We start from the raw sequence: 24378 nt of genomic DNA on the forward strand, positions 1-24378 counted from the left end.
TGTCGCCATATTTCCACTCAATCATATTTTTTACTTGATTGATGAAGCGATTTAAACATTTCATATCTAAGTTTAAACAAAAAAAAATTAAATAGCATTTTCATATGCATGCCTCATTTCTTCAGGAGGTTCCATCCATTCAAACTTTCTCAAATGTATACAGTATATCACAGGTACTTCTGGACAGAACCTTCTCTCGCAGTAATACCCCCAGGATTGTTGGAATGATAATTATCATTAGCAATTTTGCTTTAAAAATGGCACAAGTCAAATCCTATGGCACCTTGTAAATATTACACATTGTAAGTTATTTCTTTAAATCCCTCCTTGGATTTTTTTTTCTGAAAACTCAGTCTTTCAATTGTACAAAACACGTCACATTTGGACATTTTAAAAAGTTTTTATATTGTAAATTGTAGAGTAAAATTTAGCTGACTGTATTATTTCTTTTTAGTAGAAAGTATAGAAGAAATAGATACATGTATTATCCTTTTGCCGCCGTCTTGGCCGGAGTTCAAACTGGTGAATTTTCCTCAATGAGCAACCAATTTTAAATCTTGCCTATCTGTTTACATTTTGAATCATTGGAGCTATGGGTTTCATATTTCACACGTACATTTCTTGTGATAAAAACTTTCTTTGGGTACCAACATATTTTTGACCTCTTAACTTTAACCTTGGAGTTTGACCAACCTTTGCAAAATTTAACCAAATTTTAACCTCCACCATAACTTTTGAACGGTTAGAGCTAGGGCTTTCATAATTAACTTGTTAATTTTTGTGATAAGAACTTTCCTTGGGTATGAATATTTTTGACATTTTTAACTTGACCTTGGAGTTTGACCAAGTTCTGGAAAATGGTGAAAAACTCAATATTTGCCGTTGGTAACCTTTGATTACCATCGGTGTCCATTAGTAACCAAGTGGTACCATTATTCACCTTTGACAAGCGATACAGCAGTTGGTTGTTTTGTCATTAGCTTATACCAATATGCCTTTTGCAGTTTAAAGGCAACCAATTGTACCATTGTTTAACATTGGTCCCAAAGACAAGCCAATGGCAAATCGATATTTGTACGAATGGAAGAATTGTGAACGCACCCAATGAAATCCTAGGTATCCGGGTGCATTTGAAACATAAAGATGTAAATATGTGAAAAGGAGTTTAAGGTACATAAACCCTCTGCTCACTCAATAAAAATGTTGCTTGAACCTTAATGATTTTCCAAAAGAGATGTATTTTTAAAGTAAAATACAAACAATTATAACATAGCTTGCGGGGCAGAATTGGACAAAAAAAAAACACTTCAGCTTGGCAAATTTATAAAGGAATAATAGACGTTTATGTCATTAAGAGTTATCTCTCTTATGAGAGTATCAATGAACCTTAATATAGGATTAAATATTTCTCAGCTCTCTTACTGACTAACATCCGATATTCTACAAATCATATCTTCGGTCTCCGTGAATATTGTGCCTTTCAGGTGGCTAAAACATCGTATTGACATAAAAAGAATAGCAATATTGTACAATATTGCATAAATCCGTCTAATTTCACACGGAAGTCAATAAAAACAAACTCAACTTATTCTTTATTAACAACACCATTAACAAAATAATGAATGCAAATAAGCAAAGCGAAGGCATTTTCAGAACTTGATGTATATTTACAAGAAAAACGTAGCACTATATCACATCTAGAATCCAAGAGGCAGAGACAGAAGTTTATTCCACATACGAGAGCATCCATAAATGCAATCAGTCCGTATTAACTTCCTTATAAAATTAATTCTTGTATTGGGGGGGGTGGGGGAAGACACGTGAAACTGTTATCTGAGGTAAAAAAAAAAATGATATGGTAAATAAATTGAAGGCACAAATCAAGAGCACACAAGCTTGCAAATGTCTCTCTGGTAAAACAAGATCATTCTTCAAAATCACTCGATCACTTGGTCCGACATGATGCCCGGTTGGAAAGGAGTTAACTCCGTCCAAATATTAATCTCTCGTTGATTGACCTACTGTGGGAGGTTCCTTATATCAGAATATTTGGCCGAAACATCACCTACAGTTTTTACACAATTTTTTACAATTATTGTCCACATACTGGTCAATCCCACACCACTGAGTCCATTGTGGACATCGAGCGTCCACATCTACACACGCGGAAGGCTGCGATTGCGCAGGCGTCGAAGAGTTCGTTTGTACAACTACATTTGGGTTTTCAAAAAGTTTTAAATTAAGGTCTAAGAGGGGTTTTGTGGGATAGGGCTCTGTAGGAACAACATTTGGTGGCCGCGTGGATACGGAGTAGTACCAACTGACGTCACTAGACGCCTGTACTCGTTGGTACTGGCCTGGCTGAGTCCCGAGGTTACTTGCTAGGTTAATGTTGGCTTGACCAAAGTTTGCTCTCATTAGAGCATTTTTAAACACGTCTTCAGATTTAGGTTGCTGGTATTGAACGTTTTGGTTTGCTGGTGCCTTTGTAAATTGGTTTGGTTGCTGAACCTGCTGTTGGTATTGTATGTTGATACTTGGTTGTTGTTGATTAGGGGACAAGATAGCAGAGGAAGAACGGATTGGCACGTTTAAGTCGAGGGATTGGACCTGAATTTGCCGAGACTGACCCAAAAAGTTGTTCATTCCCTGCGGGTTTGGCTGTTGTGTCCGATGCTGTTGAAAAATTATTGGCGCCGGTGTGTTTTGCTGTATCATCTGTTGGTTAAAAATCATAGGGGATGGTGTCGTCTGCATATAAATCTGTTGGCGGGTAGCAAAGTTTGGTTGGTAATTGTTATGGTTGTAAACTTGATTTGTCTGCATATGATTGGTTTGATGAGTTTGGTGCAATTGGGAGTTTGTATTTTGATAATGGATATTCTGAGCTTGGTAGTGGTTATTATACATATTGTTGTTAGGGTAGTAATGGTTGATGCCATATGCTCCCTGATTAAAGAACTGCGGAGGATGAGTGGTCGGTGGGCGTGTCGGGGGTCGCGTGGGCGGCGGCTTTGTTGTTGTTGTTGTTGTTGTCGTGGTTGTTGTAGTGGTGGGCGTGGTTGTCCTTAGTTCTACTCCCTCTGGTAGTGGCTCCTGCACCTTAATGTATGGACTTATCTCCCCTGCTGGTTCCCGCGGTTTAATTGGTTGTTTTTTGAAACTCGCTGTTGCTGGAGTATGCCCACGAAACTCTAATCTTATTGTTTCTGTTGGTTTGGGAGTTGGAGGTTCTGTGAATTGTTGGTTTCCTTGAATTTGATTGTTTGTTTGTTGAAAACCTACAAGCATGTTGTTACCATGGCTACTCTGATGACCAAGCATGCCGCCATGCCACGACTGGATGGCAGACGTTGGTTGTACGTAATCATAGGACTGTTGCTGGTTGAAGCCCATGAGAGGTTGCACACTTTGTTGCCCTTGAAACTGTTGAAAACCTGACTGTTGATACATCTGAGGTTGTGGCTGTTGATACACCTGAGGTTGCGGTTGCTGATAGAGAGGCTGAGGTTGCTGAATTATTTGCGGTTCTTGTTGGAAGCCTGACTGAGGTTGCTGCATCATGTATTGGGTCTGTTGATTGTTGCTAGGTTCCTGCTGAAAATTTTGGTCCAGTTGTACATTTTGTACAACATTAGGTTGCTCCTGAATGATCGTTTGTTGGATGTAGTTGGATTTATCTTGGGTTATTTGATTTTGCTGGATCTGTTGTGAAGTCTCTTGGTACTGTTGTTGCTGGTTGGTGTCAGAGTTTCTGAAACAGGATATCAAAGCTATGAGTAACAATAGTCCAAATAAGATTTAAACAAGAGATGTTTGTATAACACAGGATTTTTTATCAAAAGGGCTCAAAAATGATTGTACCCAAAACAGAACTTGACCTAGATAGTCATCTGATAAATCTGTATACTAAAAAAAATGCAAAGAAAATTAACGAAAACTGCAAATTATTGGAATTTTTCTAAGTCCAAGGGGCATAACTCTGTCAAAAATGGTGCCTCCAAAAAGAGATCTTGAGTATACCAAATTTCATTTCAGTATGTGTAACAGTTGCAAAGAAAATGAGCGGAAACTGCAAATAATTGAAATTTTTCAAAGGGGCATAATTTATATACAAAACAGAAACCTAGATATTCATGTGATATATCTGTATACCATATTTATTTCAGTATGTGCAAGAAGAAAATGTCTGCATTGTATATACGACTGCAAAGCATTACCTAGCTGTATACACAATTTTTATGGTGTTAACATCCCTGAAATTCATTTTTCTTTAACTTCATATTAAATCTAATCACTATATATCCCAAAGCTTTCCTTTTTAAAGAGATGACCCAAATCTCTACTGCTCTGCACTTACAATAAGAAAACAAAAAGAAGCACCTGGCCTCCACTTTTAATGTTTATGGGAACACCAATAAGCAAGAATTATTGTCACTTGTGAACTTAATTTAATTTAGATAAAAAACATAGAAGATTTTGGTATCTTAGTTCAGAATACTTTTTTACCAAGTCTGATTAAAATCGGACAAAAAATGTAGAAGAAGAAGTTTACAGAAATTTCTAATATTCAAGACAAAAAGGTTCACTAAAATCAAATTGTATATATTGAAGAGACGAAGACAAAACTATGTAGAGAATAAATTTATTTATTTATTTAATATTTAATCTACTTGTGTATAAATTCTGACTGAAATCCGACCAAAACTGCAGGAGAAAAGCGTTTGAGAGAATTTCACAGATATTTTTTGCTCGTAGCATCTATAGCAACATCGTTTGTTGAAATCAAAAACCCAAAGTATCGTTGAATACTATTGTTTATTCTTTCGGTTTTTAACCAATAAAATTTTCTTCAAAACTTGTTTGTTGTTTATCTTAAGAAAAGTAAATTCTGACAAGCCGAAGAAAAAATCAGTAATATCCAGAAAATATTTTTTTCAAATCAAAAACGTGAGAAAATAACGCACCATTACTTATGTAGAGTGATGTTCCTTGATTGCCCTTTATTGTCCCCCGCTTTCGCGAAAGCGAGGGGACATTAAATCTCATTCGTCTGTCCGTCGTCTGTCCGTCGGTCCGTCAGTCACAAAAACTTTAACCTTGCCCATAACTTTTGATTTAGTGGAGCTATAATTTTCATATTTCATATGTGTATTCCTTGTGATAAGACCATTCTTTGGGTACCACCAAATTTGACCTTTTGACCTTGACCTTGGAGTTTCAACTACTTTTACTACAAAATTCCAAACTTTTACTTTGGCTATAACTTTTGAATGGTAGGTACTAGGACTTTCATATTTCACATATTTATTCTTTGTGACAAGACCTTTCAATGAATACCAACAACTTTGACCTTTTGACCTTGACCTTGGAAATGTATGTACTTATGAAAAAAATATATCCTTGACCATAATTTTTGAACGGTAAGGGCTACGGCTTTTATACTTCATATATTTTCTTCTTGTAAGAAGACCTTTCATTGGATACCAAGAACTTTGACCTTTTGACCTTGACTTTGGAGTTTTAACTACTTTTTAAAAATTATAACCTTGGTCACAACTTTTGAACGGTAGATACAAGGACTTTTATATTTCACACAGGTATTCTTTGAGGCAACACCTTTCATTGGATACCAACAACTTTGACCTTTTGACCTTGATTTTGGAGATTTACGTACTTCTGAAAAAACTTTAACCTTGACCATAACTTTTGAACGGTGAGGATGAAGGCTTTCGTACTTCACATATATAATCCTTGTGAGAAGACCAATAACTTTTGCCCTTTGACCTTGACCTTGAAGTTTTAATTACATTTTAAAAACTTTAACCTTGGTTACAACTTTTAAACAGTAGATACTAGGACTTTTATATTTCACATATGTATTCCTTGTGGCAAGACATTTCATTGGATACCAACAACCTTGACACTTTGACCTTGACCTTGGAGATTTATGTACTTATGAAAAAACTTTAACCTTGACCGTAACTTTTGAACGGTGAGGACTAGGGCTTTTGTACTTCACATATGTGATCCTTTTGAGAAGACCTTTCATTGGATACCAATAACTTTTACCCTTTGACCTTGACCTTGGAGTTTTAACTACTTTTTAAAAATACTTAAACTTTGGTCACAACTTTTGAACGGTAGATACTAGGACTTTTATATTTTACATATGTATTCTTTGTGGCAAGTCCTTTCATTGGATATCAACAACTTTGACCTTTTGACCTTGACCTTAAAGATTTATGTACTTATGAAAAAACTTTAACCTTGACCATAAATTTTATACAGTAAGGGCTAGGGCTTTCATACTTCACATATGTAATCCTTGTGAGAAAACTTTTCATTGGATATCAACAACTTTGACCCTTTGATCTTGACCTTGGAGTTGACCTACTTTTAAAAAACGTTTTACTTTGGCCATAACTTTTTAACGGTCAGGATTAGGGTTTTCATCCTTCAAAAAAATCAACTTCAGAGTTACTATCTAAATAAATGACATATGATAGGATGTTCATATTACACACAATATGTCATAAAAATAACATCTCACCCACAAAGACACCGAAAGCGGGGGACCACAATTCTTTGAATTTGCTTGTTATCAAGCAAATTTTAATATTCCAAGAACTTGAACAACACCATTACTCTAAATGGTATACTGTAAATGTAAACATATGTTACCATCTAGAAACTGAGGGTTTACCATAAGGGGATGTAATCCATGTCCTACTTGACAAATAACTTTGCTCTAAAGTTGTCTCTTGTTTTTCTCTCAGACAACTCTGCAATGAGCTAAACTCGAACAGTAATGAAAAGTGATATTCCTAAGATCAAATTAAGTTTAAAATTTTATGCCGGGTAAATATTTTAGTATAAAAGTATATTAACAATCGAATTAAAGCAAAGAACAATCTGATAAGGGGAAGTAATTCAGGTTACTGCTCTATACATATAAGTTTAAGTGTTGGTGTATGGGGATTGAGGTGAGAGAAGTTATTCAGAATTAAAGGCTTTCTAAACATTAAAAAGATTTTTAATCAGAATGTTCTTTCCCTTTATAAATTACAAGATACATAATATATTTACTTCCATAACGTGAATCAGTAAAAAAATATATGTTTTTCATATTTAATATATAAAGTTTCTTATCTTTTACTATAAAAAAAACGACAGGTCCCTTTATTTAGAACATCGAATTTTACTTATCGCATAAAAACGTACTGTACACAGTTCGTGTTTTATACATGTATTCTTAAAGTAAAATACATTTTTGAATTTCTTGATGCATGTGTCTGGTTTCAATTTATATTTAATACAGTCAACATTTATTTGATGATTGAGAAAGTTTAAATGGGTAATGTTTTTGTTCGATTTTCATCCGACAATAAGTTTTCAAAATATTCTCGACTATCGTTTTCATCACTTAGACGCATGCCTTTTTCACGCATATCGACGCGCTTTGATGATCAAGACTCGTATCCATTGTTAACTTTATTTATTTCCCAGGCGACAATTGATTTTCTCGTTTAAATTGTAACTCGCACACTACAGTTCGTTGAATTCAGTACTGGAAATAATGTAGGACAGCTTATTATTGGAGAGAATATTATATGGAAAGAAACGCAATGTTGCCCAAACAACCAACACCGTAATAGTCGTACATGAGAAAAGAATTAAAAGTCTCGCGAAATTTGCACGACTTTTTCACTGTTTGGAAAAGTGATATAAAAAGGAATATCAAAATAATGAACAGAGTAACTGAAATATGAGATATAAAGTGTTAAACCTTGACAGTGAATTTTATTGACAAAGCATGCTAGGTGTAAGTTGAATCAATTGTATTAAGATGTTGGGAAGATTTGTTAGATTTTTAGCAAAAAATCTTCACAGAAAGAAAATATGTAGTTGAAAACGTGCATAGACTTTCATATTCTGCAAATATATGTGATATCTAAAACAACACAAGAGCAATGCGGTTGTATTGCATGCAAACAAAAAAATCCGTCATATTAAAATTGTAATCATGCAAATGTACTCACTCTGTGCTCTATACGAAACCCCAGACCTTAAAAAACAATTATCTACATTATACAAACGTTTCCCTAGATGGCAAGTTTGGATTTATATTAAAACTACTACTTTAAATGGGATATTAATGGCATGCATATAAAAGATTAAACAAATTTTGACTATAACCTATGACGCAAAATTCCAATATTAACTGACCACATAAAACTACTGATTTTACAAAGGGAGATAACTACTTACCCAGCGGAGGCTGCGGAATAACTGGCGGAGGCGGGACGTAGCACGACTTACACGTCCGCCGACAGTTCTCAAAAACATAGGAATTATTATCACAGTAGACCTTCCAGTACGGACAGTAAACATCCTTGTCTACACAGTCAGGCGGGATCGTGGTTGGAGGAAGAGTAGCTAAAATCAAACATTTTTGCCATAACGTATCTATAACAAAACCGTTTTTTTAATTTCAATCAATTTATGGCTATAATAATTTTTTACAAAGGTTCATTATATATTATAAGACTACTTCAGATATATTTCAATACCAATATTTTTACACACCGTGTACCAAACAAATCATAACATTTATGGAATATATCAAATCCAAGTCTACATTTCTAGGATATACTCACGGGATGCGGGTAAAAAGGAAGGGGCAGAGGTAGAGGGCGCTTTTGTTCGTGACGTAAATACAGTGCGTGACCCGAAATCCGGGCTTTGGCCCTTCTGGGTTTGCTGAACGCTTGTTACAGACGCTTGTTGCTTTGTGGCTTGTGATTGAAGACTGTTGACCTCAGATCTTCCCCAGGATTGTCCGCCACCGGAAATAGTTTGTTTCTGATCGGAAGTAGAAGAGTGGGCCTGTAGGAGACTCAGAGATGTGTGTTGGCGCTCCTTGGATCGCAAGTTGCCATTGGACGCTAGCTGGCTCTCTAATGACCTAGCACCCCCAAAACGAAAGTTGTCAGAAGCGGACAAATCTAACTTGTTCTGGCCGGGCAGCGCAGTTTCTGTAACAAAAAATGCGCACGCATGCTAACATTAACCTATTCCAACTTATTATATTTTCTTATCCACAATGATTTTATATGGTCACCATATTTTCTTTCCTTCCTGATAATTAAGGTTTATAAAAACGATGAAACAAACCACTATGTTCTTAGACAAAAAATCAGCATGTGCCAGGGGTTTTGTAAAGAACAAATTGTGAAAATTTTTAACAGGGTTATTTTCAAAAATTAAATTATATATAAAAGTATTGCACACGGGTTCTTCGTTTAGTGGAACTCTTCAACTCCAGGGAAGAACCCAATAAAGTTCAAACTATATTCCCTATGACCTTAACAGGGTTATTTTATCTATATTGCGTGTTTTGAGAAATTGTTTAAAGGTATGTTATATAACGTTCTCACTGAAGGTAATTATTACTTATCTTTTTATTTATTTTGAATTCTTTCCTTTTTGGAAAAAACATCAGAAAGCAAAGGTTCAATTTACATTCAGTTGAAGACTTTCATAAAACACGGATCGAAATGTTAATATAAAAAACCCAGGCAAATCAGGAACGAGAGGTTACCTGGTACAGGGGAGACCAAAGTTTGTTAGGAGGACAGTTTACTATAAAAATTGACAGGGGTCTTAACTTTATTACCTCTCTGTACATTGAATAAAACAAGAGAATAATGACGGAGAAAGACCATATTTTCTCCATTAAAACGTCCCACCGGAACATCAGACATTTTCCACTTAACGTGCTAAAGCTTAGAGATATTAAAATGATTGTAAGAAGTGCCAGTTGCGCATTGTGATTAATGACAACAGGGAAAGGATTAAGGTTTCTCCATTAAACGTGCCACCGCAACATCAGACATTCTCCTAGCTAGGTAAGGAAGAAATCAGTGCTAGAGTGCGCAGTGTGCCTTGGTTGTGGAAATTAGTAAAAAGGAGAGGGAAACCTCTACCTGAGTGTGAGATCGAATAAAAGAGAGAACGCATTAATTTGGAAATTCAGGAAGGTCGGGAAAAGGTTGGATACCAGACAGACAGAATATGCCCATACGAATTACCTGGTCTTCGCGACTTAAAGTCAGTTAACTTAATAGATGGACGAGCGTTTTCTCTAGGAATTGCTTTAACCCTTCTGTCTTTTAATGCCTTTTCTGTAATCAAAAATTCCTTTAAAATCAGAACAATTCCCGAGAACAAAATCATTGTTGATCGTGTACACAAGTCATATACAACTTATATTACCTCTTTGTGACTGTGTTACTAAGGAAGAGTTCGGTTTGTAGTTGAATTTCAAGGTGCTTCCGCTACCTGCAAAAAATGTGCGTAGTAAAATTTCTGGTTAGAATTCTGATCCACCACCATGTTAACCCTACTGATGTAAATGTCGTCTGTTACCTATGGTGAAAGAGACCCTGTTTTTATTGGGTTTAAGTGGCCTCATGCTGGTGACGGTTTTCTGTAAGGACGATATTTGGGGCTGGGGATTCAAGACAAACAGCGGCGCACGAGTCGTAGTTGGTTGCCAAAGTCGCACAGAGGAAAACTGATTTCGAGGACGATGAAAGGAAAAGAAAGACGCCTCCTGGACGTCGGAGACGGGTTTCCGGCGAGAGTCTCTGTCGCCGACTGAAGAGATTTGTATGGGCCGCCTGACAAGTTCTGTTTTGTCGTCCGTCGGTCCGCTGCGCGTCCCAAGCATTGACGAAGACATCATCCCATTTCCTATGAGACAACAAATAATTTTCAAAATAAAAACACGTAACAGAGCATGCGCAACATAGAGAAAAAAGTTAGAGTAACAATACACCAATGTTAGAAACACCAACACAGTCTCTATATACATAAAAGCAGTTCACCACAAGTCCCTGCCAGAGAGTTGTAGTAATGCGTCAAAAAAAATCATTTCTTTTATGGATCGCCAAAACTCTTTATCTGCAGCATTCAAATAAACCGTTTTCTGTGTAGTATAAACACCGCATTTTTTTCAAATCTCTGAATAAGCTGTCTGCGATGAATCAAAGACATTAATGGTGTATCACATCTTTGAAGTCTGGGACGGATGCCAACACGATTGTCCGTTTGTCTGTCCCTTGTCCGACTCTGGCAGGAGTTATTTCCCCTGAGAACCTCGCAGAACAGTCACCAGCATTAGAATGCTACTCAAAGAACCAATATATTACACCCCTACTTTTATGAAGGAAAAGGAATATAAGGTAAAATGATGCTAAGGATGAAAACCATTAAAAGCAGACAAAGAAGAACATGCAAGCACCCGATACTTATGTTACAGATGAATATAACCAAGACCAAATACTAAGTAGTTTAAGCTGATTATGAAATCTTGAAATAACTTTCAAATTTCTTACAATAAGATTTTTAACATTTCAAACAAGAAAAGATTTATTTTGGTCTTGGTCTTAAGAATTTTTCCACAAAATATCCTCAATATTAAATGAATATGATGAAATTTAGTAGATCTAAAGAGATGCTTGAAAATCACGATATAAAGATGTAGAAAGAAACATCGATGCCATGAATTTTTGTCTCATGTCTTTGAAATTCATAAAACATAATTTGAAGAAAAGAGCATGCTGTAAACGTTTAAAATAGAGAAATTTCCTTACTAGTGTTGGTGCTTCCTTGGTCCACATCTGACCTGCGGTTGACATCTGTAGGGAGACCGTTGCTCCACGTCACGCTAGGTTTGGCGGTGGTCAGGCTCTTCCCCACCAACAGTGTCTGCTCTATCAACTTCTGCTGAGTGCGCAGCTGCTGTTCTAACGCCTTCTGTTTCTTTAAGGTTTCTTGCAGAAGAGCCTGTTGCTTCTCCAGTGCTGTTCTGTGCTGGAGTTCGAGTTGCGTCAGTTCCGTGTTTGAGGATTGTGAACCAATCTGTATGCTCGGCAACGTCGGGGGAGGTGTTGTTTTGACTGGTTGCGGTGTGGTTGGTGCATATTTGTCTAACAATATAAAGCATTACATCAAGTATGTTTTTCTTTGAAAGAATATTTGTGTCTGTTTAATTAAGGTTGTACTGTACCTGCACATAACTTGTCGGAACAAACTTCCTTGGCTTCGCACTTCTCACAGGCACCGCCTCTCGAGTAGGGAAGATCCCCAAATGTGTTTCCTCTATAAAAAGTGATAAAGAATGTGTAATAAAGTATAATTATAATTAACCGTACAAAAATAAGGATCTCGGCGTAAAAAATGCATCTTACTTTGGATCATACAGACAGTAGAGGAACCACGCTCCTGGGATGAATTCTTCTGGCATTGTAAGCTCCGTGCATTTCTGGACAGCGCATCCGACACGTTGGGTTTTTGCCCAAACAAGCTGAGACATATACACAATTCATTGTTAAAGAAAATCATTTCTGTATATCAAAGAATATTGTCAACATAATTATTCCAAAGCTAGAAAAATACTGTCCAAAACCTTTTAATTTACAAAAGCAAATTCAATGGCTGAAGGTCGTAACAGATTTTCATACAGTATCTCAAATGAGTGGACTTTACAGGCTTCTATTTTTAGATTTTTTGAAAAGTCATGTGATACCTGTGTGTAGCTACAAGCCTCCGCGCAATCACCGGACATGCGCCATGAGTACCGTTCACTGTACCACGCATCTATGGCGCGTTCGACTAGCACATTGTCCGGAAGTCGGGACTCAAAGTAATACATGTTCTCCCCGTAGCTGCCGTACCGGAACTCGTATATACAGTTTTTGGTCCACGAGGCGGCTTCTGAGGCCAGATTGGCGTCCCATACCTGTAAAAAACGCAATCCTAGTTATTGAAGAGGTGAAAATGAAACAATTTGAGACGTCGTAAGTAGGAAAGTATCAGTTACTGAAATTAGCTTTAATATTGCTTGGACAAGGTTGTGACGGTATTGCAAAAATAAGGCTGTGACTACATGTATATTGCTTAGATAAAGTTGAGACTGTAGTGCTTGGATTGTGAGACGGTATTGTATAGTTGAAGATTTCACTTGAGAAAATTTTCAATTAAGGTTGTTATGGTATTTTGTTTGGATTTCCAATCTTAAAAAAATGACAAAACGAACAGCAAAATAGATTGCTATGGTGTTTTTTTGATATAAAAGTCTCTTTAATTTCATTAAAATATATACTGTTTCAATTTGTAATTACAGCAAAGTTCTGGTAGAAGTTTCGAAGATAAGGTTGTCTAATGTAGAAATACAAAATTCAAAAGATATAACATTATGTTGTTTTCGATATAGTAGTTACAAAATTATAAAATGGAACACAAGGTTGTTGTTAAGGATACACTAATGTATTTACTTTTTTGTTTTTTTTTTGTTATTTTGGAATAATTAGGAAGGTTATTAGGGAAAAAGTAACAGTATTTTTGTGATAACCATTGCATCGCGACCTTCAGATTACCCTGGTTTAAATCAGAATATATAGTTGTAATTGTGAATATGTGCTGACATCATTGTTTTGCTATTTTTTTTGATAAGGTTGTAATGGTAGGTGGATGATCATGATATTTTAGAATGAAAAGTAAGGATAGTTTTTATTGCAGTATTTATGCTCAGATCAAACATTTAGGTAGCCAGCTGTAATGATGGAGTGATTATATCATTAAGATCGGTATTGCATGGTACTGCATTGCAGGTTTTCTTGCGGTTTCAAGTTTCCACTAGTCGTGATCTAGTTTTCTTTGAGACGGAAATACCACCGGGGCCGGATTTCGGCCTACAAACCATTATAAACCAGTACAAACCAGTATTACTGAGTATTATGTTTTATTGTTATCTGGTTGACCGACCATAAAAATGGCTGCATATTTGTGCTGGCTTTAACGAACGGCTGTTGAGATTCGCTGTCCCTCTGAGGAACAGAGCACCAAACGGAGTCGTCACACGGACAGCTAGAAATCAGGAATCAAGACAAGCAGACATAATACAAACACCGGACTGACATCTTCACGGCTTTCCTTTCTCTCTGTCACAGTCAAAGCCTACTTGAAAGCACGTGTTTTTTACCAAGTCTCTTCCTTTCCTTTCAGAACAACAGTGTGCATACTTAGGTTCATTATTCAATTGATTGGTTATTTAATGTCACAGTCTGACATTGCTTGCAAATTTATTGAAATCAGGATCAAGAAATAGACGCGCCTATAAACCTACACTACATAGATTTTTATGTCTTCTGCTAGTCAAATCGTGCTCGCTGTCTGTCAGATTAGATGCTATAGTATCCGATAAACTTCAGTGAGATGAAAAGGTGAATATACATGTAATTTCTTTTTCACACTTTTATATTTTGCAGAATATCATATGTCCATTGAGAAGTTAGTAGAACTATAGAATGAATATTTGGAGATAACGAACAGTATTTAAGGTCAAAAGTTCATAAAACAATACAAAACAGGAGCAGAGCAAACGCGGACATCCAAAACATCAGAGGAGGGATCAGGTGCCGTGGAGGGATGATCATCCCCTGTCTACCGGCCACACCCGCCGTGTGTCCTTGTCATCATCGGAAAATAACCGGAAAATCCGCCGTCAATTCAGTGTATAAGAAAAGAAAAACAAACACCAACGGAGATTTAGACGATTGCTTTCAATGCGTGATAACATTCATAGAGTACATACTTCGTGTTTGTGATTTACATCTATAGATACGAGTAATAACATGTCAATTTCCTCGTAAGTCACCCGAAAAGGGAGATTCCATGCTCCCAGGTAGTCATTGACCTAAAATATACTTATCTAGTGTACGGAGTAATGAATCACCTCTGTCATATATATATATATGTTGTAAATTAATTTGTACTCAATTTGACGCAACATAATCATGAACACTATGGGTAATGAAGGCACTGAAATATCATCTTTGGTGTACCCCTCACTTCAACTTTAAAGAAATATTTAAAGGAAAGTATTAATACACAAGAAGGCCATAAAGATTGTTAATTTTTCACTTTGAAAGACATTAGATATATATGCACATCATAATTTCCAAGTCAAAATAGGTTTTTTTCTGTTGTTGAAACTGTGTTTTTGTGCCTTCTCAAAGAATTAGGTGTGTGTTACTGTATCAAAGTTAATACCTACCACGAATTTCTTATTAAGAACTCGCTGTAAATTTTACCTTGCTTTTTTGCTTACTAGTGTACATGTATCGGTATCTTTATGATTTTGTTCCACTTAAGAAAGTGTAAAATACTGAAAAAAGGTAACAATGCCAATGAGTATAAAACAGTGTTGCATTTTATTAATGTACGTGAACTCTATACAGAAGTAAATGCATACAATGAAGAAATTATTTCAAAAATTGGTCGTTTGTAAACTCAGATTTGTAAATCAAGTCATGTATTTTTATAGCATTGTTTTACATATGTACACATGTAGCACCAATATAGTAAAAGCATCTATTTTTTCATGTCGACTATCAGCGTATATATATTGATGTCTACCGTAAAAAAAAAACAATAAGATAAATGACCCAGTCGTTCCCTATATATATATACATGTATAATTATATCATTTATCATAAGTACGCATGTTAAAGGTATGGAGCAAACGGCTGATAAAGTAGATTTACTATAAGTAATGATTCAAAGTGACCATGGTTAGCCAGAAAAACCACTTATGTGACTGACTCTCTTAATATCATAAACACATGCACCATCCCAGATCATTAACAATCCTCAGACAGGACTAAGAATAACAGCTGATTGGTTCTGTTAGAGCAAAGGAATACATGATTAGCATGCAGTTGGATATTATTTACATCTAACAGCCTTTGATAATTTGTTGATACTTTTTGTTTTCACAATATAAAATGTACACAATGTAAATTGTTCAATCTATACGTTAAAAATTTTCTATCTGTTTATTATATTTAATACTCGTGTAGAATATATTCCAGTATTTATCTGTAAGAATTCGCTTTCTACGTAAAAGAAACCGTACTTATGATATTTACTCTGAAAGAAAGGTCTAGAAAATACTTTCAGTACTTTGATTTTAATGACCAATAAGCATAAAACTTTAATCTTGCCTATAACTTTTGACTGGGTGGAACTATTGCTTTATTATTTCACAGGTGTATTTCTGGTGACAAGACTTTTCCTTGGGTACCACCAGATATGACATCTTGACCTTGGAGTTTGACCAACTTTTACCAAAAAATACCGAACTTTAACCTTGGCCATAACTTTTTAACAGTTAGAGCTAGTACTTTTATACTTCACATGTGTATTTATTGTGACCAGATCTTTTAATTGGTTGAAATATGTTTGACCTCGACACCCGAGAGTTTGAACCATTTTGTAAAAAACTTTAACCGTGGCCATAACACTTGAACAGTTAGTACTAGGACTTTTATATTTAACAGGTGTATTCTTTGTGACAAGACCTTCCTCTTGATACCAACAATTTTGACCTTTTGACCTTGACATTGGAGTCAGACTTTGCATATGATAAACTTCTGTCATAAACTGCAATACGGGAGCATCAGCTTTTTTACAAGCACTTCTTGTTTTCAGTAGCCTTTGCAACACCATTCAATATATGTTTACTTTTGGTCACGTCTTACACATTGGATTATAATTAGGAAGAGTGGCAATTCCTAAAAAAAATATTGTTTTGCAAACGTTAAAAAACAGGTAAACAGACAGACGAACGAACTCCGCACTATCACTGTGTGTGTGGAGTTAGGTGATTAGAAGGCATGATGCATTGATATGTCAAACATTTAAAGCAATATGAGCTGTATCTTTGAGAATTTTATTTTTCTGGTAAAATGTGCTATTATGATTAATTTGTATGTAATTTGAACCCTTATAACCAATAAGCCCAAAATAAAGTTTTAAAATGTTTCAAAAGAAATATTTCTGTACAAACGAATACACAGTTTTATATAAGAAATCATTATTGTACAGGACGACAATACTAGTTATTCAATTTTGCTTCAATCAAAGCTAACAAAAATATTTCCATCGCAAATATGAGCAACAGAAGTTTATAAATGATTTATTTGTCTGTCATTCAATTAGTTAATTAAAAATTTGCAATAAAATTTTCTGATGTCAAACATGCAACTCATATTGCTTTGATTTTTTTTTTAAATAAGTACATTGAAGGATATTTTTAATTTAAGACCAAATTTAAATGAATATTCCTACACTAGATTCATACAAAAATAAATGTTTATATATAAATATGAAATAAACATGAACGTATATAATCTCGGATTACATTATTTCACGGAGTCAGTGATCAAATATTAGTCTGTCTGACTATAATGTATGAGACTGTTATAAATATCAAATGTTTCATATCTTAATATTTTTGTGGCGTCATCTTTATTCCCCCATTGACCAATAAATCGCTTTATCATACATCTTTGTGTCTAAACCGTTACCTGTAGCTGTCCGGTGATTTATTTGATGTAGATATACAGGTAAATGAACAAATGATTCCGAAACATTCTTAGAAATTCCGACTGTTACTACAAAAGTGATGAACAGGTAACTCTATACTGGTGCTCAGCGTCCGTAACATATACATGTAATGGATGGAGATAACGAATAGTATTCAAGATTGAAAGTCCATTTAACTGTACAAAAATGAAGCAGAGCAAACACAGACCTAGGAAACGTTAGAGCTGGGGTGCACATGTACTTATTTATCCGTTTGAATATTTCATGACACAGTTTTAGATTTTAACATTCTTTCCTATTGCAAATAATATTATTTAAAAATTGGTAAGGTTCCTTTTTCCTACATTGATTTTTTCGGAAAGATGTGCCTTGTCTGGTGACAACTGAGGTATTCTTAATATCCTATTTAATTTTTACTCAGCAGAATACAATGTATAGGAGTGTGGCCAAAAATTGCAATCCACAAAATTTGAAGTCAGCGTTCTATGTCTTTCTGTCGATGCTTTCATCTAAGGACTCTCCTTAATAGATTCCGATTTTACGTATAAATAAAAATTTCAAAAATTTCAAAGCTTTTTTTTTTTTTTTTTTTTGCTTAAGGTCATACGCAACGTAGTTTGAACATTATTGGGTTCTTCCCTTGAGTTGAAGAGTTCCACTGAATGAAGGACCTGTGTGCAATACTTTAAATTTCTATACATGGATTCATACACCTCTTCTAAAACAAATTTGATGGGGAAAAAATCTGGAATTTATGTTTTGTAATTTTTGTGTATTTTTCTTTGAATAATGCAACATTTTCATAATTTGATATCTTCCAAAAAACCCTGGTAATACATGCTGAATTTTTGTCTATGAACATTTGATGGCACTTTAATCTTAAATTAAGAATTAATATCTTGAAAAGTTATCAGTAGGTAAGGTACGTTGCATATGTCCTTGAGAAAAAAAAACTCTCGTGATTTTGACCTATGATCTAGATCTACACTGTGTGAATACGTTAATTTCACAATGTAGAAAGAACAAGGTAGGTTAAGATCCAATTTTAGCCTCTGATTTGGGGTGTTTCTCTTAAACAATGCCTCGTACTAATGAACATGTATCCACCTTGAAACAAAAAAAATATACGAGTATTCACGCTAAGTTATAACATACACAGTGGTCACAGGAAGGTTACACAAGGTTGGCCGTTTCCCTAAATGTCTCTCTTATATTGAAATTCTCATCACTTTAACAGCACATTTTGATCCATCAAGTTAAATCACAAGGTCGAATATCTCCAAATTTATACTTTCCACGCACCAGTATGAGATACACATTCAAGATTGTGTTTTAAATCCCCGATTGGTAAACTTATATATACTCTAATTTTTCAGAAATCAAAAGTGTCTCGGATTTGACGAAATTCCTTTAGAACTGATGAAATTCGGTAAATTGTTCAACTTTCTTCGCCTTCGTGTACGGTTTAAAATAAATTCATTGCTAGTATAAAGCAAGCATCATTTAGATTTCTTAATTGCAAGTCCTCACAATTATAACTGTGTTTTATTTTCGTTTCAAATAAGGGACGAAATCGGCTTTATCATGCCTTGTCATTTAAGCGCATCACAGAAATAGTTGTTATTTTTATTGAAAAATGCGGATTCTGATTGCAACATTTGCATCAATTTCATGGCTAGTCATTTATATTATTACAGAATTTAAAAAAAGAATCACATGATTTGATTTTAATGAATAACATATGAAGAGATTAAAAAGTAAATAAATGAAAAGTACAGATAGTAGTGAATTACGGCTCCCAATATGATCAAACTGGAGCAAATCTCAGAACATTCCCTGATCTAGGGCATATTTTTCTTCTAAAATTCCCAACCAGACTCTTATTAGCCGGGCTTATTGCTCAAAGAGCAATTGCCGGCTTATGTGATCCCGTTCAAGGCAGGAAGTCAACCCCATAGTCGCCATTTTAAAGTTACGTGCAAAAATATACTAGTAGTTCTTACTCTCAACCGCTTTTGAGATAATACAAACGTTATATAAAGCAACAAAAATAAAACGAAGTTTTATCTATATAAATAAACATTAGTAATAATGACTTTGAAAACTTTAGTCCTAAGTCAAAGAACATACCCAGTAGTTCAAGGATTTTTTTTAAATCAGTGTTATCGTAGTTCTCTACACATACGAGGTAAAGCAGGAGAGGGAACCAGACTGGCCTGTTTGTTTACATTCAGCTGCGGTACCAGATTAATTCTGATTCTGACAAAATCGGACCTTGGTATTAGGATTGAAAAACTCACTGTCAGTGTCTTATCATTTATATTGATAGTTTTAAAATAATTTTTTCATCAGAATATAAACATGATTCATGTAAGAAATTCATTCTACTCTGTAAATGAGCCCGGCTCTCTGTACTTCTGAGTATTTTGATATAAATTTCTGTGGTGGCGGATGTATGGAAGAGTTATAGCGGGTAAAGCTCGTTTGAAAAATAATTTTTAAGGTATTTCCACCCTCCTGTGGTTTTCGCAGAATCTGTTAAAAATTTAAATCCATACCAAATAGTAACACATGTATGTCTTTTTTGGAAAAGTTCAATCGGTGAAATAAGAATCATTGTTTATTAAAAGAAAATAAAAATAAAAATTTTCTTTATTTTATTAATAATTCAATCTTTAAAAAAATGCTAAGGGCAATAACTCCTCGTGTATCTTTATTCAGTATTTTTCTTCATCGTGCTTAAAATGTAGAATGCTTGGCCTGTTATTCACAATTCAAACATATTTGTACAAACAATTAATTAAAAACTTTCAGCATTTAGAATTATGTATTCTGAACCAGTTTAAATAAATTTTATCATCCCTTTCTAAGATTTAAATGATTTTTTAATGTTGGGAACTATATATACTTATTTTCGTTCGTGCCTTACATCTTAAAAAATATGGCAACCTATACGTTTCAAGCGATAATTAGTAAATAGTTAATTTTAACTATTGTCATTGAACATAATTGCAATTTTTCTACTTTGAACCAATAAGATTGCGAGGATGGGAATATCTTAAACCAAATAAAAGTAACTTTTTGTACATTGACATGATTTAAAGGCTTAAAGCAGCATTTAGAAGGCCATACCTATATATTCTTATGTTTATATCATCAATTCTAATACATCATTGACATGGCATTAACCTTAAAATGAGGTCAATATTTCATTTACTTCTATTTTGCTTCCTTTTACAATCTTAACGATTTTATCAAGGGCTTTCCGAGTTATAGAACATGCTTTAGTTTCTAATTCATAATTCTAAACGTCAGAACAATATTTCATTATGTTTCTTTTTATCCTTTATGTAATTTTATGACTGGGGGTCTTTATGACGTCACATATTTTGTCCGCAGTCTGCATTTCTGAGGACACGAAAACTGGTAACACTTTACGCCTGGGTGGTTTTAGAACAGTTCCGCATGGATAGTTTTTAGAATTTTCTCAACAGTAAATGTATTTTGGTCGTGACAGGGAACCATCAGTTGAGACGTAAATACTGTCAATTTCTCGCTGTTTCTCCGCCAGTGATTTATGGTTCTCAGATGACCAGGCCAATGGTCTTTCCTATCACAGAGCTTGGTTACAATCAAGTATTGCACATTTATTCATAAAGGAAATACATTTTTTGTGCCCCAAAAATCCAATAAAGAAAGTATGCATGTTAATGATAATGGCGCAGGGGTCCTTTGGGTATGATATAGCTAATGAACTTTTTCAAGAGTACGAGATTTTTTTGCTTAATATTTTGGTCCATTACACGACAGAAGTAAAAAATGGTACGTATGCTAAAATTTACAACTGATTTATGCACTTAAATGTGAAATATTGACACATATTAGTCTTTTAAAATATATTGTTCAATTGTCAAGAATTTAAATGAGAGAGAAAGAGATCTACAGAGTTATGATAATTTCATTTGAAAAGATTTGCTTTCCATATACTAATATTTACTGAACAGGTAATGCATTTTACCTTTATTTATTTTAGTAGATAAATTCTTAATCGTATTGAATTATTGTTAATCAACTTTATTTATTTATGCGTTTTTTTCTTCAATTTTTAGTTGTTTTTTTTTCAAGTTAATTTATCATAAGTCGACGACGTTGCGCGAGTCTTCAGAAAGCGTGAGAAGTAACACGCATTGTTTGTCGTTAGTGATGGACAAAAGAATAGCTTACATTTATTGTGATGTTAATTTGTTCGCTCTATATGCGAAAACATATGTTTTATGGGCAAATAAAGAAAACGTTATGAATTGTGCATTTGTATTTGTAACACCTGTGATGACCAGCAATAGTATTTCATTATCGTTTGTATCTTAACTTGTATTTTAATATGAGGCAAATTTTTTTAAATTGCTGCTTCGCATTTCTTTTAATTATTACATATATTTTTTGGTTTCCCAATTTTCTCTTAGTGAAACTGCTATCAAGCTAGTCTGATCCCCGGGTTCTAAAATCAGTTTTACAAAAATGTCTATGAATTCACGAAGTAATACGTGCATTTACCCATGGTTTTTCTTCAAAGTTCATCATTAAAGTAAATCACATTAAACAAGGAAAATTATCAAATCTTAAATATATTTCTGCAAAACGTATTGAGCTTATTGCATTGGTATCTAAGGATAGAGGAATTTTTTTCTTCCAAAATTGCATTTATTATTTTTTAAATTATTTTTATGGGATATAAAGTTAACTTTTTACACCGCCGTTTCTGAGACTTCGAAAAACTTTAATCTCATTTTTAGACCTTTTAATTTAAAAGAAATAATATAAAATGTTATCGTTCCTGGCTGAGTAGCCGATATTCTTAAGAATTCATATGTGAGTAGACGACAAATAAATTATATTTTTTTCAGTTGTCTACTGTAAATAGTAATCAAGATAGGATGGAAGAAAAATCACGAAAATTGGAGTGAGACAAGGAGATCCACTCTCGGAATGATTACTTAATAGAAATACAGTATAACTCGCAGCTCACGCAGATTATCATTTTGACATTACCCTTATTTTGAATTTATACATATGAAAATAACCTATTAAATCTTTATTTTCTCCTACTGAATTCAATCTTGAATAAAAATGAGCTTTTCTACACATCCACGGCATTCACTTTGTGTCTCTTACCAGTTTCTTCATGTTAGAAGCCATCTGAAGCCGCCTATATCCATTGTGAAGTTTAAGCACCGTGTCCTGGAGCGCAGAATCTTTAATTTGGCAGTTGACATTTTGTAGAATCAGAGATAATCCTGCAATTGAGAGGATGAGAAACATGTTGGCGCTCACAGAGCCGGCGATGGGACTGAGGCTCTGGCATAGAGTCACGCTTCATTGGGCGCGATATACATGTCATGATCTACTGTGGACAAAGTCCGTCATCCAATTGTCAGCCGAAATATGAATGTTCTGACGTCACCAACAGTACACAAATCCAATTGTTCTGAAACAACAGACTTTATCATTTTTCCTAAAATGCATGTTATTCAGTGCGAGTTGTTTAATGTGTCTGTCCCCTTAAAAAGGATTCATCTTAAACTGTGTAAAGGAAATACAGTCATGCTTAATCATTGCAAATCTAGAAATTGCATGTTAAAGGGCAAATTACTTTTTGATCTATGTAGATACTTTTTTTCTTATTACTAGTCGTCAGTGACAATGAATATGAATGACAATTTGAGCCTTGTAATCACTGATCATTTTACTCGACCAAAATAAATGAGAGTTCTTCATTTTTGTATATAATCTTACATGATGTCATCTTTCTAACTTTTCCTTGATAACCTTTCTTCTTATTTATAAAAAAGCAAAGGTTATAATGCCCATGTCAGAAAGCTTTTAGCTTCCCTTCATAAACCGTCAGAAGATTAAGGCGACATGTGCATGGATAAATATAAGGGAGGCAACTGAGAATATGTCATTTATGCTGCTGTCTAGTCTGCCTGAAGGTTGTAGATGTAGGGGGTGTACGTCTCCGTAACAGAAGAGCTACTCTCCACAGTCGAGTATAATTAATTTGAAGTGGAAGGCAATGCTTTATGGTTCTTAAGGTCCTCGGAAATGGTACGAAAACTCTTGTACTGAGTACGCTGGATCAACGAGTTCATATGTCGACAATAACTTATGCACTTAAGTAAAACACACACACACACACCGTAATCGAAGATTCGGGGGTATATAAATTTAGCTTTTGCCCTGTCCGTCCGTTTGTTTGTCTGCCTGTTTGTCTGCAAAAACTTTAACCTTGCTCATAACTTTTTACTGGGTGGGGCTATGGCTTTCATACTTCACAGGTGTATTCCTTGTAACGAACGTTCTTTTTGATACCACCAAATTTGACCTCGTGAAATTGACCTTTGAGTTTTCCCCCTTTTAACAAAGGTTTCCGAACTTAAACCGTAGCATAACTTTTGAATAGGTGGTGTTATGGCTTTCATGCATGGATAAATATAAGGGAGGCAACTGAGAATTTGTCATTTATGCTGCTGTCTAGTCTGCCTGAAGGTTGTAGATGTAGGGGGTGTACGTCTCCGTAACAGAAGAGCTACTCTCCACAGTCGAGTATAATTAATTTGAAGTGGAAGGCAATGCTTTATGGTTCTTAAGGTCCTCGGAAATGGTACGAAAACTCTTGTACTGAGTACGCTGGATCAACGAGTTCATATGTCGACAATAACTTATGCACTTAAGTAAAACACACACACACACACCGTAATCGAAGATTCGGGGGTATATAAATTTAGCTTTTGCCCTGTCCGTCCGTTTGTTTGTCTGTCTGTTTGTCTGCAAAAACTTTAACCTTGCTCATAACTTTTTACTGGGTGGGGCTATGGCTTTCATACTTCACAGGTGTATTCCTTGTAACGAACGTTCTTTTTG

General features: G+C 34.8%; 1 protein-coding gene across 1 annotated transcript; it reads right to left on the minus strand.

Annotated features, from left to right (window-relative positions):
• Positions 1-1648: 1648 nt before the first annotated feature.
• On the minus strand, positions 1649-22826 carry LOC134240510 (uncharacterized). Its single transcript, XM_062722605.1, is given in 10 exon segments — positions 1649-3754; positions 8265-8439; positions 8661-9038; positions 10279-10344; positions 10432-10758; positions 11661-11996; positions 12077-12168; positions 12258-12373; positions 12596-12808; positions 22630-22826. Coding segments are annotated over 10 exon segments (3543 nt in total). The 5' UTR covers positions 22777-22826; the 3' UTR covers positions 1649-2061.
• Positions 22827-24378: the final 1552 nt, after the last annotated feature.

This window comes from Saccostrea cucullata, unplaced genomic scaffold (genome assembly GCF_032062105.1).
Source record: "Saccostrea cucullata isolate Sc308-1 unplaced genomic scaffold, CSIRO_AGI_Scuc_v1 ctg175, whole genome shotgun sequence".
Lineage (NCBI taxonomy): Eukaryota > Metazoa > Mollusca > Bivalvia > Ostreida > Ostreidae > Saccostrea > Saccostrea cuccullata.